We start from the raw sequence: 19,506 nt of genomic DNA, 5'->3' as shown, positions 1-19,506 counted from the left end.
CTACGTTGTTGTTAGCTATTTGGCTGCAAAAATACAACGCATCGGGGCTGAGGTGACAATAAGGAAGAAATACTGGCTACGTTTTTATGTAACATTTATTCCCATAATTTTCTGTTCTAGAAACATTGGCAAGTGATAGTTTTGCCCTCCTAGCTTAATCTGTAAATATAATTTTAGCCTAGTGCATCTGTGTATTGTGACTAGAGCACAACCCGTTATTCAGCTCTTGTCTCTTGCCTTGTGTTTGTTACTTTGTCTTTATAGTTGAGAGATAGATGAGACACATCACAAGCTCCATCTCCAACACTTGGTATAAAAATCAAGGCCAATGTGAATGATGCGTCCTCTGTGAATGATGGAAGGTCCTAGATGGATCTTTTGAGTATTATCCCAAGAATGACTAGAAAATCCTAGTAGACGTATTTCTTCCCCTATAGTCCAGGGACAACTACTATGTATGGCCAGTCAGAATGGGGGACATACAAGAGGCCCAATGTCCATCATATGTAATAAGATTAAGATTGAATGGATAAGAGGAAGGGCATTCTAGGAATTCAAGTATTTATGGAGAAATCCAAGACTACCAATGCAACTCATTAGGGTATTCTGATACCTGCAAAGGGAATCTGGGATATATTGTGGACTATGAGCCTAATGGTAGAGAGAATGACACAATTGCGTACTTTAACCATGAGAAGGGAATTCAAGGCACCAATAATGGCCAAAGAAGAACATATTGATGAATTTTTTGGAAAGCTGTCTCAGTACGTGAAGGAGATGAGAGCACTTTTTGAACCTCTTGTCCTCAATATATCCTGAAAGATGTTTCTAAAACATTTTCAAGTGACTCCTGCAAGGTTTTGTCATGTAGGAAGCTGTTGGCTTATTAATCTGAATGAAAATGAAGTGTGAGATCGAGAACCCAATAAAGGTAAACAGTCTCTTCTGAGTCTTTCTTAGGTGAAGAAGATGATGTGATTCCATTCAATGATGAGTCAGAGTTCATGGGCACTCGCAAGTTTGAGGTTGAAGGCATGCAAGAGGCTATGAAATTCATGGATGAAGTAAAGATCGACATGGAAGGGATGGAGCTAGTGACGCAAAGACAAGTCAAGATTTAAATGTTATATGAATGAAGACCATGGCCGCTACTTATTAAAACCCCAAATTGACAAGGATTGAAAGGTAAATTTGACAGAAGTTGATTCCAAGATCTATTCAGCTTGTGCCAAGTATGTGGTGATGCCTATTCCCCAATGATTTCCCTAAGATAAAAACACCAACCAAGTTATTCTCTGGGGAACAACTAAATATGGAATCATTAGAGAAAACTATGTAATGTATCATTTTTGTATCAAATTTAACATACACATTAATATCAGTAATTAGTTTTTAATTTAAATATATTTAATGTAATGGATAACACATCCAATATATTTTTAATATTCAAATGATAAGAATAAAAATTTAATTTAGATGAACCATTTTATTTTAATTTGGAAAGTTGTTGTCGGAAATCAACTAGACTACTATCAGATCAAAGAAGAAAAACTCAAACTAATTTTTATGTAAGAATGGTCTGATTCTTTTCAAAAGATAAATTTACAGACGGTCTAGGTCATATTTGATTCTCCATTTAGACTATTGTTGATCTGATACCATGTAAAATTGATACAAAAAAGAGATGAAAGAGGGAGACAAGACCAAACTAAGACAGAAGTGAGGATGTTTGGTAGATCCATTTGTCAATCACATCAGAGTCTCAATTGTGGACTGGACTAGGCCTGATGAGACAGTATGAAATAATAACTTATAATTGCTTATGTATTATTATAAATTGTTAGGATGTAGCATGTGGGACCCACGTGCAGAGTTTGAGGCACAACATAGCCATTATCTTCCTGGTGTAGTACACAATGGGCCTTGTCTTGTTTTAGCTCACTAACCTAATGTGTATATCTCTTATCTTGAATAGAAAAGGGCATGATGGTTCCGCCCTATTTTTTCATTGCTTTCTTCCTCTTCTTCTAGCATGGTATCAGAGCAATGCTGAAGAAGAGATTGGAACTAATCAAGTTCAGGGGATGACATCCTACATAGGTATTCAAACACTACTTACCAACACCGCCATACTACAGCGGCATCCTTCCGGGCCGATTTCATCATTCATCAACATTGATATCTCTGGCTTTCTCTTCGTCCATCAACAACGGAGCTACAAACCTACTTGTACGACCTGATGTTATTGAAGTTATCTGCATGGCAGAGGTATCCTATAAGCTGATTTTTCACCACTTTCTCTCGGTTCAGGGGCAGTTGTTCTAGCCTCTTTTTTATGGCCTTCTATCATTTGACTATGTATATCTCTTGGATGGCCAAAGAAGAAGCTAATTCATGGTTGATACGAGACATAAACTAATGAATATATGGAAAAAGTGGTATACTCCCTTGCCCCAAATAACCCAACAGAATATCTTCACCAGTCGTAACCTTTACCAGTTGACAAAATATATCTAACGTACACCCCGCCCAAGAGGTCAACTATACCACTTGACCGACTTCCCTCCCAAGGCAGTGATTCAACCTTTAAGAAATGACATTTTTAAAGAGGACTTACTATTCACTTGGCTCCATGATTTCATGCTCCCTGAAATTGGTGACTCATATTCTGATTAAGATTAGTTCATGGAAATATGTGATCTAGTTCAGCAACGACACTCTATGGTGGAGGACAAATCACAAATTGCTGATCTTGTCAATCAATCTATGACTCTACTTCAAGGGAACCAAATTGTCTTGGACTATGAAAATGAGTTGCGGACCTTATGGAAATAAATCAGCTTCTATCAGCCATCAACATCTAACTTTGTCAATCAACAATATGTCCTTCGTGGTCAAGTTTACAAGTGCCTAAAAGGACTTTGATTAGAATTTGAAATTGTTTGAGCGCAACTTTTTCACTGGGAGCATAAGATGAATTATGAAGATACAATGGCTCATATTTGGAAAGAAGAAGGTTGTCTTGGAGGGTCACCTGACTGTACCATTGTTCACAATTTTGTGTGTCGCGTCAAAACACTTCACCACCATAATGGGCTGACTTGAGGTGCTCCTCGCGCCACTCCCCCACAGACCAACACAAGGCTTTTAACTCAGAAAAGCATCCATTGACAAGATGGAGAAACAATGACAAAGATCCATTATGGTGTACCCATTGTTGCAAACACCACCATATTAAAGAAACATGTTGGAAGCTCCATGGAAGACCTGCTTGGGTGGATAAACATATAACCAAAAATAATAGTGGTTCAAACTGAAGGCAACATCTTGAACAACGAACTGAGATGGCGACCTCAGGATCAGAGCTACGTCAACTTCAAATTAAAATCAAGGTCATTGAGATTATTGGCTCTACTTCTTTTGCACACTTTGTCAAGCACCATTTTTTTCAATTTTAAGTCTATCCTCTCCAAACTCGGCTTCTTGGATTCTAGATTCAGGGGCAACTAATCATATGACCCCTCTAAAACCAGTTTTCAAGCATTATGAAATATGCCAAGAAAATAAGAAGTTTCAAACTGCTAATGTTACCCCTCCTACAATGGCAGTAGAGTAGTATCAAAATAGAACCTCGTGGCACTCTTAATAATGTCTTGGATGTCCCAGACACTACAATATTTTCCATCAACCTCCACAAAGTTCCCCAAGATGTCTCCATGGAGGTAGCCATAGATGCCATTCCTCCCCAAGAGGCTAGCATATGTGGCGACACGAGTTCTACTCCTTTTCCACTGAGTAATATTCTGACTTATCAAAATGTGTCCCCAGCACAAAAAAAATTTGCGCTCAACTTCGCCAAATTACTATTCCATGAAATATCCAAGATGCACTCGTGCTACACTAGTGGAAGGAAGTTATGAACGCTGAACTTAAATGATACTTCTGTATGAGAATCAAATTTGGCAACTTACCTCTGTTCCTTTGGGTAAACATCCCATTGGATGTCACTAGGTATACCCAAAACTATTTTTTTGATGGTCAGCTTGAATGTTATAAAGTCCCCTTTTTGGCAAAAAAACACGGTGTCGAGTATGACCAACCCAATGGTTGTGCTCATAGACCCATCCAGCCGTACCATGGACGCCACCCAGGGAGGTTTTATGATGGTGAAGGCCATCAAAGATCGTCGACGATGTCATCCGCGCCGCCCACCACCGTCGTCGAAGATTGGGTGAAGATGCTAGTTATCGCCTTTTGATTTTCATCGCTCTTAGTCATATTTAGTGTTTCTGTTTGCATTCGTAGTTTTGTTTTTGTCGCATTCGCGACGTGTCATGTATGTCCACCTTCGTCGTCATGGGAAGGGGCCCCCCTAGTCCTTTCCCACTTCCCATTTCTTTTTATATTTTCAATTTTCAAGGAATCATCGGGCTCTACTACCCCTCCGACATCTCTGAATCGTCCGTCGGTCAATCCACGCGGAGACTCCCCCCCTTTGCCGTTTCGGCCACCTCTACCTCACCGCGATCGCTATTTTACGAACGCGATCACGAGGACTACCGTGGTGTCAAAACAAGGGGACCCATCCCTGCTATGGTCATGGGTTTGGGTGCCGTGAATCTTAGGCGACCTGCGTCTGGGACGTCTTCTAACACGGGGCCAATTTTCACGGTGGACGCGCTCGGCTCCAAACAGTCGTCGAGGGAGGCGTGCGCAGGGAAGCCCCTCCAGCACGGTCCGTGTTGACAGAATCACGATCACCTACCCTGAAGCGGCCATACAACGACGCCCGAAAGACCATCCCCTCTGCCGTCGACCTTGATACACCAGCTACTTAGGCTCTACCAGACGTCCTGTGCATGTCAATGACTGCCTAGCTCGCATGTGACTGCGTGAACCCGTTGTCGCTGTCCGCCCTGTGCACTGCGGGATCAGTCACCGTCGACGACATCACCAATGATGTGCCTGATCACAGTCGCTCCGGTTGACCGCTGACATAGCCGTGCCGTTGAGCCCAACGTCGCCCGTGTCCTCTCATCACCGCACGCCCCGCAGTCTGATTTTTCGTCTTCAAACTCCACCGACATGCTCCTTCACCCGGTCAGTTGAGCCATAGTTCCCTCTCCGGCTCCTCTCCGTCGCACCCGCTTCGGTCACCGCATCGATGAACAACATGCACGACGAGCCGCTCGACGATAAGGTATGCCCTCTCTCCGCAGCCCGTTATTTTACCTTATGCAGTATACTTTCATCTTGATTCCACCGCGCACGGGCTAGGTAGGTGAGAGAGGAAAGAATAGAGAGAAAACTACGAAGCAAGCGAGCGTCTTACCGGTACGGACGAGGCCGTCCATTACGTGTGAGCCGTAGTTGCCTTCATTTCTCCGACAAGGTTTGAGAGGCCACCGTCGCCATCGCCCAGCGTCCCCGTCCAAACTTGGAGCTCGACCCCTCCCTTGAGTCGGAGCCTGCAGGTACAACACGTAGGGCACTTATTCACTACATCGTAGTTATATCTACCCATTAGGGTTGTCCGTCGGACAACGATGCCGTTGACATTTGATATCATCATCACTTATCGGCACCAAACCATCACATTCGGTGTTGACTGGACGACGTCCCCGACGACGTCCGACATCATTTTACATAGTAAGTTAAGTGTTTATACAAAGGTGATACCGGTGCAGCTCTTAAAGAAGGCCGTGGGTGCCCATAGTGTGCTCGTGTCCCTTAGAGGTGGTGATGCATGTGATAGATATTATGTGGCCGTCAAGCCAATCACACTACCATGTTTACTTAAGTTCATTGAAAAAAATATTTACGTTCATTATTATTTCGTGTGATGTTCATAACGGAGCCCATGAATATGTGCAATGAGTTAGTGAATTATGATGAGATCATAATACAGTGATCACTGGTCTTTAAACATGTATTCTAAATATTCCTATTTGATGGATAGTCGCGACGAACATCGAATTATCCGGATAGAATAGCACTAGCTGATCCTACTTATACTATAAGTATAGCTGATTTTGTGGCTATTAGTGTGGAAACACTAAGGATAGATAGTGGGTGCTCTTTGGAGAAAAAGTTCACTGAATTGATCAGTATGAATCCCTGAATGGTATTATACCTAAACATCAATCAGGTTGATTCAAATCACGATTGTATAAGTGATCCACTAACCTGAGACACCAAGGACATCTCATGAGTGGACGACTACATTTTGTCTATGACTTACGAGCCTCTAATCATGAGATTCAAATAAGTTAGAGATCGGTTGTAGTAAGAAGCTTACGGAGATGATTGAGTGGTCAAGATGGGATCATCTGCCCTCGGCATAAGAGGAGATTGACTCGAGGAATACGATGCAAAAAAATCTATGATGGATTATACATATACGGTAACTGAAAACGGTAAAGGTTCCATGAGAGAGTTCAAGACTACTCTGTATCTTGTAGAGCGCGAGGTGTAGCTTGGCACCCCACGGGCTGGAAACTTAACCTATCGATTGGGTTAAATTGATCCTTATTTAATTAATCTATATGTTGATATAGTTAATTAATAAGGTTGGTCAATAAATGCTATGGGGCCATTAAAGTTATTAACTAGAATGATAAATGGGCCAAGAGGGTCACACGCACAAGGTCATATGGGCATTGGTGGATATATTTTACTTTGGAGGGTTTTTGAGAATAACCTTAAGTGAAATATAGAGAGTGAAAGGGGTCTTATTTTAAGCACCCATACGAGCTTGATTTGAGAGCCCCCTCCTATCTTCATTCTCTACATCAATCAAGGAGAGAGTCTCCAAGGAGAGTTGAACAATAAGAGGTGGAGATCTAAGTGTCGAGTGATCGCGTGGATACTTCTAGAGGCCGGACTCGTGAACTGCTATGGAACGATCTCAAAGTGAGCATGTCAAGGGTGTAGTAAGTTCCCCAAAAGGTACAGTCAATATTTTATTTTAAAGATCAATTGTGAATTGATCGACTACGCTTTCGTATACATGGAAACATGTTTTCCATGGACGAACCAAGGCACTGAACCAAACAACATGGAGTATAAACAGTCCTTGCACCATCATTAGATATCATCGTGGAGCTGCGTAGAGGGTACATCTGTTACGCAAGAGGTCACACACTCCTGCCTCTAGTGCTCCATGCAACATGCCACTCCTGAGGGCCAATATTCAGTAGGATGTGATGCGTGTAGAGAGCAGGCAAACCAAATCTCACAACGCGATGGAAGCTGTGAGCTGCCTGAGGAAGGTCTTGCCAAGTGATGATATAAAGCCCCCTTAGTTGTGCAAGGTTATACCCAAAAGTATGGGGTTGACTATATGGAGATGTTTGCTCCAGAGCAAAAATGAATGTCATATGTATTCTCATTTTCTTGGCAGCTCATCATACGTGGGACCCCCTCCAACTTGATTAAAATTTTTTTTACAGGGTTATCTCACTAAAGAACGGTTTATGAAACCGCCTCATGGGTATGACTCCCTATCAGACAAGTGTGCCATCTTTGCAAGGGTCTGAATGGATTAAAGGATCCCCCTTATGTGTGGTTCAAACAATTTATTCAAGCTATGATGCAACTAGGCTATCGAGAATCAAATGGTAATCACTAGTAATTCCACCAAGGACATTGCTACCTTATTTCAACGACTGAGTTCCCAACTTAGTATTAAATGTCTAGGTTCCCTTAACTACTACTTTAGAGTTGTAGTGGCCCATTCCTTTAGTCGTGTCCCGCACAAATATATTTATGACATTTTGGATGAAATTGGCTATCTTTAGTGTCAGCCCATATTGACCCCTTTTCAAATTCAACTTCAAACCTAAATATAATGATAGTGAGCATGACAATTCACTCTACCAATGTCTGATTAGCAAACTTATTTATCGAGCTCATACATAGCCAAACATCTCTTATTTCATTGATTTTCTTAGTCAATTTCTGCATCATCCTGAATTATTTAACTTTTAAGCGACATACTAGATTTTTTTTTACTATACATAGCCAAACATCTCTTATTGCAAGTCTACCGCATTTACTATTCATTTTTATATAGAAACTTAGACACTTGGTGTAGTAAAAAACAGTTGACGCCTCATTATCCAGCATTCAAGCTGAATTATGAGCACTTAATAAAGTGGTTTGTGAGAATTTCTGGATTTAAGTAATTCCTCCTGAGTTAGCCGCTGTTCAAGATCACCCATCCACTCTCTTGTGCAACGATCGATATGTCATCAACCTAGCCCACAATCTAGTTCAGCATGACAGGAGCAAACACATCGAGGCTTTAGCGACTGTCATTTTGTCAAGGATAAACTTGATTCCAAATTCATAGACATTCTGTACATTCCTAATCAATATCAGTGGGCTTATCCCCTCACCAAAGGCTTATCCCATGGTCATCATAAAAATCTAGTCACTAAGCTGAGAAGGACAAACCTTTTGATGGAAATATATGTGGTCATCAAGCCAATCACACGTTTGATACATCATTTCATGATTGTTATAGTGCACATGTGATGCTTATAATGAAGTCCATGAATACATGATTGGACTTAGTGTATTATAATGAGATCGTCAGACGGAGTTCACTAGTCTTTAAGCATGTGTTCTAAATATTCATATTCAATGGATACTCGAGAAGGACATCTAAGTATTAGAATATAATAACACTATCTAGCCACACTCATATGATGAGTATGGCTGATCTCGTAGCCATTAGTGTGGAGACACTAATAATAGATAGTGTGTGTTTTTTATTAGAAATATTTCATTGGATTGATATGCATGAATTCCTGAATGGTATTATACCAAATTATCAATCATGTCGATTCACGTAATGGTTGTGTAAGTGGTCCTTAGATATGACACACCAAAAGATATCTTGTGGACAGAAAATTGTATTTTTAGTATGATATATGAGTCTAAAATCATGGGATTCTAAACATTTTTAGTTCGGGCGAATTAAGAAGTTCACAAAAGCAATTAAGTGATCAAGATGGGATCATCCATTCTCGGTATAAGAGATAAAAACTCAAGAAATACGATGGGATGAATTACTTGACCAATGTAATAAAATATCAGAGAAGAGTTCTCCGATAATTTTGAAAGTATCAGTATTGACTCAGATGACTAATTAGGGTTTGATAGTTTTCCGAATCCTAAGTAATCCTATGAGTGTCAAGTGGATGAGGGACTATACATACACAATAATTGATGAGGAACGAGTTCCATGAGTGAGTCAATACACTCTCATTTTTATTGTCTAGATCACGAGGTGTAGCTTGGTACCCCCACGTGTTGGAGACTCAACCTATCGATTGGGTTAAATCGATCCAACATTAATTAATCTAAATAATGATATAATTAATTAATTTAGAAACACAAGAAAGGTTATTAGGCATTTAGAGTAATTAACTATATTGATACATGTGCCTAGACGATTATACGCAAATTGTCTTTTGGATGTCAAAAGATATACTTAAGTTAAGGTGGTTTTATGAAAAATACTCACTTTAAATAGAGGAAGAACCTGAACAAAATTCATCCATGACAGAATTGTTCAGGGGCCTTCCCTTTCTTCTCCCGTCTCTCCACATCTCCTCTCCACTCCCAATGCGATCATGACGGCGTAACGACAATAACGGAGGATGAACGGAGCTCGTCAAGGTGAAAAAAGAGATTTGACATGTTAAGGACCATGCGGATACGCCTAAGGGCTGCATACATGGCAGTTCAACTTGTCTTGCTCGAGGATCCGAGAAAAATTACAGATGTGATATGTGCATAGGTGCCTAGTTTCATGATTTTAGTGATGTCGTTACTATTCCGTTACGAGTCTTTTGCTGCATGGAATGATTGTGTCCATCTAGATCAAGGCTTCTAGAACCCAACACCTTTGAGGGAAAGTTTTGATGGATTACGTGAGACCCATGCGCTACACACAGTTTGAGGCATAATGGAGTTGTTATCTTCCCGTTGTAATACATAATGGGCCTTTTCTTTTGTCAGCCCACTAAGCTATTATAGATATCACTTATCTTGAATAGAAAAATGTTATGATGGTTTTGCTCTATTTTTTAGTAGCTTTTTTCCTCTCTTCCTCTTCTCCTTTTCTTCTGGCAATAATATATACTTTTCTGGGGAAGTTATTAACTTAGTTGGGCTATGGTATTTTTCCAGTTTATATCTTCTCTCTGTTGGGTTCTAGAGGCCTTCGACATGGATGAATAAATCAAAATATTCTGCAACAAAAGACATCAACGGAATCGAATGACATCGATAAAATCATTCAACAAAGTACCTTTGCAAGGACCGCATCCGTGATTTCTTAGATCCCAAAGTGAGACGAGTTGAGCTGCTCAAGTGTGCAGCCTCTAGATGTATCCACGCGATCCTCAGCACATCAAATCTCGTCCTTCTCATTGATGAGCTTTGTTCAGTCTCCATCGTCATCTTTTACGTCGTCCCGATCGCATCGGGGATGGAGAGGGGGTGTAAGGAGAAGGAAGTAGAAGGGGAAAGGCCCCTGAATAATTATGACGTAGGTGAATCTTGTTCAGGGCCTTCCCCTATTTATACTAAGTGGGTATTTTTCATAAAGTCCCCAAAACTTAAGTATAGTGTGTGACGTCCAAAATACCATTTACATGTGACCCTCTAGGTCCATGTATCAGTCTGGTTAATGACTCGAGCGACGCAATAACCTTTATTGGCCTTTCAAATTAATTAAATATATCAACATATAGATTAATTGATGTTAGATTGATTTAACCTAATTGATAGGTTGAGTCTCCAACACGTGGGATGCCAAGCTACACTTTGCGCTCTAGAAAATAAAGGAGTGTGTATCGGCTCACTCGTGGAACCTATTTGTCATTGGTTACCATGTACGTGTAGTCCCTCATCTGCATGATGCGCCTCGGATGACTTAGGGTATGGTCCACTGTCAAACCCTAATCGGTCATACGAATTAGTATTGATACATTCAAAAATCATGATATTTCATTGCCTTGGCCAAGGACTTCATCGCTTCGTCTTCCTTGAAGTGTAACCTCTTATATCTAGGGAGGACGATCCCATCTTGACCACTCAATTGTCTTCTTAAACTCCTTGATGTACCCGAACTAAGACCATTTAGAATCTCATGATTAGAGACTCATTGGCCATAGTCAAAGTACAACTGTCTTTCCACAAGACGTCTTTGGTGTCTGAGGTCTAAAGACCACTAACACAACCGTGACGTGAATCAACATGATTGACAATTTGGTATGATACCATTCAGTGATTCATACGGATCAATTCAATGAACTCTTTCTACTAAAGAGCACCCACTATCTAGCATTAGTGTCTCCACACTAATGGCTACGGGACCGGCCATACTCATCATATGAGTGAGGTTAGATAGTGTTATTCTATCCGGATACTTCAATGTCCTTCTTGTGTACCCCTCAAATAGGAATGTTTAGAACACATGCTTAAAGACTAGTGATCTCCGTATTATGATCTCATTATAATTCATTAAGTCCGATCATGTATTCATAGAGTTTATTGTAAGTATCACACGTGCACTATAATGAATATGCTCTATTAATGAACATGGAACGAGACATGGAATGTGTGATTGGCTTGCACGCCACATATATTTCTATCACTCTCAAAATAAAAAAATTGCAAAGAACAATCAAACATTCAACAATGCCCTTATTCCTTCCAACTCCAATCCATTTTATTGTCCATCTCTTCAAACAGATTTGTATGTTCATTTTCATCAAGATTTGTTTTCTAGATATCCAGAGATGTATATATGCAAACTGAATTTATGAATTAAGGGTTTGAAAAAATGACATCATAGGAGTTCACTCTTGTCTTATGAATTGTATAATGTAACATCGTGGTGTCACTTTACATCACTCATATAAGGTGTTGAATAGGAAGCACATCACACTAAAACTTTATCTGATATGGATTTTAACTCTGAATAACTTAACCATAATACAGATATCATGGTCAATACAAGACTAGACAAGTTCATAACCACACTAGACGATACACAATTTAAAGGAGAAACAGATTGTACAATATTCCTGCTGGGGAAACTCATTTTTTTCTATTCTCATTTATATATATGATTATTTTCCCATACATCACTCATTCCAGCTCTTTAGCTTTTAGCCAAAAATCCCAGGTTTTCACCTAAGTTTGGCAAAGTTCAGATCTTCCCATATATACATCTATTTGAGACTTCTGCAGACCTGCTTGACTCAAACTCACAAAAGCACATGCCCGTGTCATCCACATCTCGTTCCATAAAAGGCAAAATTAAATCATTTAAAGAATAAAAAATAAAGATAATATAGGTAAAATAATATTTATCATCTCTAGTTGTTTTCTTTGAAGTTAATTCTACAAAAATTCTAAAACTACATAAAATTCAAAAAAACTAAATTCAAATATTTAAGAGTTTCTTGCACTCAATATACTTAACAAAATCAAGATTGATATTACAAGTTCTGGTTACTCATATTTCTTCCCATTCTGCTTGAATTTGAATTAGTACTTCAACCATGATACTGATCATGGTCAAGACAAGACCAGACACGCTAGTGACCCCACAAGATGATACACAATTTAATATATATGATAGTAAAATCTTCCAACTTTGGCAGCCCATTTTTTTTTTATATTCTCATTTATATCTATGATCATATTCCCAAACGTCCATCTATCTATCCAGATGAGATATCACTTTGAACTTCTTTTGGAAGGAGAGCAAGATGAGATATATGGAGATGGAGGGAGAATTTGATGTTCCTCTGCTGGAGCAAATTTACGGAGCAAATTCTCAATTTTCCAGTTCCTTCAGTCAGGTTTTCAAATACCACAAGCTAGGCTTTGAATGGGTGGCAACCAGAACAAAACAGGGCCATTCCACAAACATAATTGAGAAAAAAGCCGTACGCCATAACTTAACATGGAAATTTATAAAATTTATAACACAGGGCCATTAAATTACTAGACAACTCTACAGCAGGCTTACATGGTGTAAGTGAATAAAGGTTCCTAAAATATCTATTTTCTCGATCCGACAAAAGAAATAAACATCTAAATCATGTCTACAGGAACGAAGCCAGCTGAAGTCGCGGGTTAATTAGGCAAAAAATATAAAAAAAATTGAAGTGTGATCTTCTCGAGCAACCCCTCGCGAACATCTGCAGGGGAAATCAAGGAAAAGGGTTCAAAACGCTGAAATATCATATAAAAAATGGTGTTTTGAGATTCTGAGGATAATAAATTTCCCACTACTGTACTACGGTTGATGGGCTTAGTGAAAAAAAAGAATAATTTCATGCAGCCGGTAATAAAACAATTATTTAGTTCAAATAATGCAGAGTTTCAAAACCTGTTCCGGGATAATTATGATTGCTTGAACAAATGGCTGGCCAGCATCTCAGATAAACCGAGGGCGGAAAGGCTCTCACATCCAAATAATCGCTGAAGCTTTTCGTCACACCTCACCATGTTCGGATTCAAAGGGTCCTTCAAAAGGTCATTTCTAAAGTATCAGAAACCCGTTTATTAAAATTGCAACCACGTTGGAAAATGACCAATGATATAAAATTTTAAAAGCATGATAAATAGGGGTATCAGATAACCTTCAAATGATTAGTATCTACATAGTCCCATATGCGTTTTAGAGCATCGGATTGTAGCATTTCCCGCTCGGCAGAATCAAAAAATCTTGCCAGTTCATCAGAGATCATAACCAGAATTTGGCCAGCGCTGCCATCGGCAGTGGTCTCCTGATCCTCCCCCGGCTTCTGCTTTTTATTGCTCGGTTCATCTGGAAAAATTCAGGCATTCCAAGTATCAAGCACATACCTTTGGGAAAATACTAATCTAATTCGAATAAGACATACTTGACTCGGGAAGGGCCATTATATGCTTGGCTAGAAGCTTGTTCATCTGGAACATGTCTGTGCAATCGGTCTCAAAAACTAACCGTAACTCGTCATTACAAATGATCTTCCTTCTGTTGTTGGGATCTTGGAGATTGTTCTTTCTTATGTAAGCCCAAAGTTCTTTAACAATCTGAGCCAAACACGTTGTCAACATTCGTCAAGAATTTCCAGCTTTGAACATTAAAATTAAATGGAAGAGGAAAGAATCAATAAAGAAATGTTAACGGTCACAGACCTGAGTTCTTGGCAATTCAGGCTCACCCACAATAGCTTGAAGAAGAGGTGAAACCCCACAAAGTTTATTTAGGCCACCTGAGCCACCTTTCCTTTTGGGTCTCACCGATGCACTGAGATTATAACCGACGCAAAGTTAAGTAAAACTGAGATTTCTAAAGTTAAACACGTCTATCAGGGATACACTTAATGCCATTTTCAGCTTCCTAATAAAAAAAAAGAAATAAAACAACCAGAAATAGAAAAGGGGCAAAGGAATTCAACGATCCAGTACTCATACAAGGAATTCAGCCAAAAACACAGCCGAGGGAAGAATTCAAAGAAATTGAAAGTGAGGAATCGGCGAATACGAAAATCGAAGAATGAAGAAATAAAGGAATGTATAAAGAAATTCGTAATAAAATTAAAGAAAAAGTTATGAAGTTCTCGCATTAAAATTGCAAAATGCGAAAAGATGAGGTACTGTCAAGTTGGCGGAAAAATTCTACCACTGGAATGGCTGCGGCATGGGAGCGGAAAACTGAATTCAAGAACGGAGAAAAAATCTCTTCATCTCAAACAATGGATGATTTTATGAGAAGAAATCAAAAAGTGGGATAACACTGACGCACCACTCAGATTCAACACGAGAAGGCCAGCATTAGGGCCCATATCGGATTCTATAAAAACACATCCCAATTCAAACAAACACAAATTAAAAACACAAGGGATGACAAAGTGAGGCACTCATGTTTTCGAGGGTGATGCAGCACAGAACCTAAAATATGACAAGACAATCCTCAGTCCCAAAGCCAGGAAGGAAATTATAGCGAGAAGAAGAACCAAGATATAATGAAATTAGTAAATGTAAAATGAGAATGAATGAGGAATCAGCGAGAATGTACAATGGCCCACCAACTAAGGTCGGATATTACGGTAGAAGCAAGTGAAAAATGTCGACAACCCCTAGGAGACGAAAGAGGCTGAAATTTTATAGCATTGTCCCACCAACAACAACCATGAGATGCCCAATAAAAATGTACAACATCGGACGCCGAAAAATCACATTTTACTCAACGATCAAACAAATCGGAAACAAGAACACAATGAAAACCCTAATCAGTACTCGATCTGAAGAAATTCAGTCTGAAACTCGAATGCATCGACGCTGAAGAAATATCAGCCCTAGCTATCAGGATGATACCCAAGCATTAATCTTTAACCCGAAAACGAAAATCAGAGAAAGTCGATAAATGGAAGAAACCCAGCGGAACCATCAAATACTTCAAATAAAAAGCATGTTCAAATACAAATCTAAGACAATCGACGAGCCAATAGACCAATTAAACGCACCTTTTCTTCGTCGCCGTGGGGACCGGGTTGCCGGGGGCCAAATGCGCGTCCCGCTTGGGCACAGCCGCGACTCCAGACCCCGACTGCGGCTCAATCTGAGACTGCATCGGCGGGGACGCGGCGCCACGAAAGGCGACTTCGTCGGGAGGAGGGAGATGGCCGAAGGAGGGCGGAGGGTACTGATGTTGAGGGAGAAGCGGATGGGATTGGCCGGCGACGAACTGCTGCGGGCGATTGCCCTTGAACGGGGGAGGCAATGTGGGGCGCAGGAGAAGGTTGATCTGGTCTCGGATGAATCCGGCCTTGTGGGAGAGATCAAACCCTAATTTCGCCTCGAGCTGCTGGACCACGCTAGTGAAGTTGACGGAACTCGTTCCAGTGCCCCCGGCCGACTGTCTGAGGAGAGATTCAACGCAGCTCGCGATCTCCTGGTCGGTCGCCATCGCTGCCTCGGCCTCGTCCCCCTCCGAGAACAGATCCGAAGGCGGGAAGAACCTGCACTTCGCCTCCGGAGGGAAACGATAAAAAATCAAATATACCACTTTCTCTCTGTGTGAGTGTCTCTCTCTCGCTTTATATATAGCTCTGAGCGATGGGGCCCACGCTGCCACGTGACACTATTCACGGAATGCTGACGTGGCAAAGACTACGCGTTTGGGGACGGGACTGGACGTAACGGATGCCGATAGATGAAGGGTGTAGAGTTTAGGGACGCGGACGGGACATTTTTTCGTCCCAGATGTAAAAAACGTCCCGTCCGAGGATATGGACGAATTTTTGGATGAAAATTCGTCCGGGGACCACCGGATGGGACGGTTTTCGCCCAATGGGTAGAAAAAAACCATCCATCCGGAGGTCTCAGACGATGGACGGATGGATGTGGACTAAAAACCGCCAGATTCACATCCGACGGTTGAGATCTCGCCACGTGGCCTCAGAGTTAATTAATTCGGATTTACATCAGAATTAATTGTACATGTGTCCATTTGCATTCTCTCTCCTAAATATTTCCTTTTAAAAACTTTGAAAAGTCTATATTAATATATTTAAAATATAAAATGGGATTTTTCGTCCTGGACGAATTTCGGGACGAAAATTTGTCTCTGGAGAACTGGACGGGACGAAAAACCGTCACAATATTATTGGACGGCACAGTTTTTTATTGTTGGGCGAAAAACCGTCCCATCCTTCGTCCCTGAACTTACTCCAGATGTCGGACAGGACGAAATTCGTCCCGTCCAGTCCATCGTCCACCTCCAGGACGATCCGGAACTATATTAAGTTGTTACATTCATATACATCACAAGGGACGTAAGGTCATGCGAGCAAGTTAAGTTGTTACATGTCTCTCCGACTCTCTCTCTCTCTCTCTATAAGTCTCTCTTACTTTCTCTCTCTCTGGGTTTCTCTTTCTCATTCTGTTTCTCTCTCTATGTCTCCCATTGTCTCTCTCTCATTCTTTCTCTCCCTCTCTCTCATTCTCTCTTTCTCCCTCTTCCTTTCTCTCCCTCTCATTCTCTCTCATTCTCTCCTTCTCCCTCTTCCTTTCTCCCCGTCTCTCTCCCTCTCTCTCGTTCTCTATTTCTCCCTCTTCCTTTCTCCCTCTCTCTCATTCTCTCTTTCTCTCTTTCTCTCTCCCTCTCTCTCATTCTCTCTTTCTCCCTTTCTCTCTCCCTCTCTCTCATTCTCTCTTTCTCCCTCTTCCTTTCTCCATCTCTCTCATTCTCTCTTTCTCCCTCTTCATTTCTCCCTCTCTCTCATTCTCTCTTTCTCCTTCTCTCTTGTTCTCTCTTTCTCCCTCCCTCTCTCTCATTCTCTCGTTCTCCCTCTCTCTCATTCTCTCTTTCTCCTCTCTCGTCCTCTCTTTCTCCCTCTCTCTCTCTCCCCCTCTCTCTCATTCTCTCTTATTTATTTTAATAAGAAGTACCATTATTCTGATGAATATTCATATTCATTGACTTTGTAACTTTCAGATTCATCTTCATTGACTTCTTATCAGATTTAGATTAATTTCTTGCCCATGCTCATAACTCCCGAAGTCGCGTCTTGAATAACGTTCGTTGCTCCATGCCGTCTGATTCATCTTCATCTTATTTATCCGTTGGATAACACGAATCTTAATCTGAATTGACTTCTTAGCATCTGAAGATGAATTTCTTGTTCCTGCTCAAAAATCTCTCCTGCTCGTAAACTCGCGCCTTGCATTCATTGTTGATTCCGTGACTTCTTATGTTCAAAATAACATAACCTTGGCGCTCCGTCGCTTCTTCACTCTTAAGGTTGGATTGCTAGCTCCTGTTCATAGTTCTGCTACAGATGATACGTGGGGAAAATTCTTATTGCGGTTCTTCTTTCTAATTACCATCATATCTATTCTTCTTTTCTCCAAGATGAAGCAGCAGGCATCAGTCCATAGAACCAATAAAAAAGAGATGGTTGAGGCGCGACGTACTCTTGTGCACCTTCGTCACTCGGCTCACACTCAACCCTGTCCCTTATGGAAAAGTTGAGCTTATTGCTGGGCTACTTATTCAGAGTCATTAATCAGCTGCTGGATTTCGTCTCGGCCGTAGCGCTTCGGAGGTCACTGTGGCTTGGCTGAATGTAGAGCAGTCCGCCACGGTAGCTTTTGATCAGTAAATTATTTATAACTTTGTAAGATGGTCAAGGTAGCTTGCTTCTAAGCCACTGCACTAGATGCACGTGTAGTCATAGTCGTCGGCCCAGAATGTCTTTGTTCGTTCTTTACAAGACTTTTTTTTATGAATGGAGAGTGATGTCGCTCTTTGATCTACAAAATCAGGTTACAAAGTCAATGGTAGAGATCTCTCCATACCAAGGTTCTGACTTTAGGTTACGAAGTCAATTCAGATGCATCTTCATGTTATGAAGTAATTTAGATTCAGATTCATGTTACGAAGTAAATGAAGATTAAAATGCAGAAGGCGTGAGTTTACGAGCGGGAGTGGAGTAGAAGCGACGGAGCGAAGTAAATGAAGGGGCACAGCACGCAGCAGATAATGAAGATGAAGATGAATAAGGCGCAGAGAGAAGTCAAATTTTATGTTTTCTGATTTACTTCGTTTCTTTACGGCGTAACGTTGATTCCTCCTAAAGTCGGAACCTTGAAGAACCTTTCAATTAGTGATATTCCCTGATGTGGCTGGCCTGACTACATGAGAACAGATCCTTCTTCCTCAAAATCTAGACTTATTTCTATTGTTCTCACGAGTCTTCTCTAGAACATCTTGAAATAGAGAGGGCATCAAGAAAAAAAATAAACCTATCCTTAGCACTATGTTGTGGTCGGCCTTCGTCAAGCTACCGCTTGCCCAGCTGCCTGCCTCCTAGTGTGGAAATGCTTCTCATGATCTCCAGCTTTTTCTCACCAGCTCGTTCTCTACTAGGCATAATGGAAGCCGGGTTAACTCAACCAACTGAAAGTAAGTGCTTACCAATAGCGAAAGGAACTCACTGCCCCTTCTACCTGCATGAACATCTAGTAATAAAGTGCTGTAAGACGGCATGTTTTCTTTGTTTACAAAACCCAATGTTCAGCATGAAATGCATTTAGGCGCGACGAACCGAAGGGGCGAAGCAAATAAAGAACTGAGGCGTGAGTGTGGGAGCGGAGCAAAGAAGCGACAGAGTGGCAAGGTTATTTTTTTAACATAAAAGGATTATTCGTTTTACTCTCTCTCATTCTCTCTCTCTCTCATTCTCTCTTTCTCTCACTCTCTCTTTTCTCCTTTTTTTTCTCTCTCTCTCATTCTCTCTCACTCTCTGTCTTTTCTGTTTTCTCTCTCTCTCTCTTTCTCTCTTTCTCTCACTCTCTTTTTTTCTCTCTCTCTCATTCTCTCACTCTCTCGTCTGTTTTCTCTCTCTCATTCTCTCTCTCTCTCTCTCTCTCTCTCTCTTTCTCTCTTTCTCTCACTCTCTTTCTTTTCACTCTTTTTTCTCT

The 19,506-nt window shown here is 40.8% G+C and overlaps 1 protein-coding gene across 1 annotated transcript; it reads right to left on the bottom strand.

Annotated features, from left to right (window-relative positions):
* Nucleotides 1–12,960: 12,960 nt before the first annotated feature.
* LOC144704461 (uncharacterized) lies at nucleotides 12,961–16,092 on the bottom strand. Its single transcript, XM_078576898.1, has 6 exons — nucleotides 15,546–16,092; nucleotides 14,215–14,326; nucleotides 13,938–14,109; nucleotides 13,674–13,861; nucleotides 13,421–13,557; nucleotides 12,961–13,229 (listed from the first exon to the last, which is right to left on the bottom strand). Exons 1-5 carry the CDS (start codon nucleotides 15,986–15,988, stop codon nucleotides 13,435–13,437), a joined length of 1,038 nt encoding a protein of 345 aa, XP_078433024.1. The 5' UTR covers nucleotides 15,989–16,092; the 3' UTR covers nucleotides 12,961–13,229; nucleotides 13,421–13,434.
* Between the last annotated feature and the right edge of the window lie 3,414 nt (nucleotides 16,093–19,506).

This window comes from Wolffia australiana, chromosome 1 (assembly GCF_029677425.1).
Source record: "Wolffia australiana isolate 7733 chromosome 1, ASM2967742v1".
Lineage (NCBI taxonomy): Eukaryota > Viridiplantae > Streptophyta > Magnoliopsida > Alismatales > Araceae > Wolffia > Wolffia australiana.
This window is presented reverse-complemented; position numbering and strand designations above follow the sequence as displayed.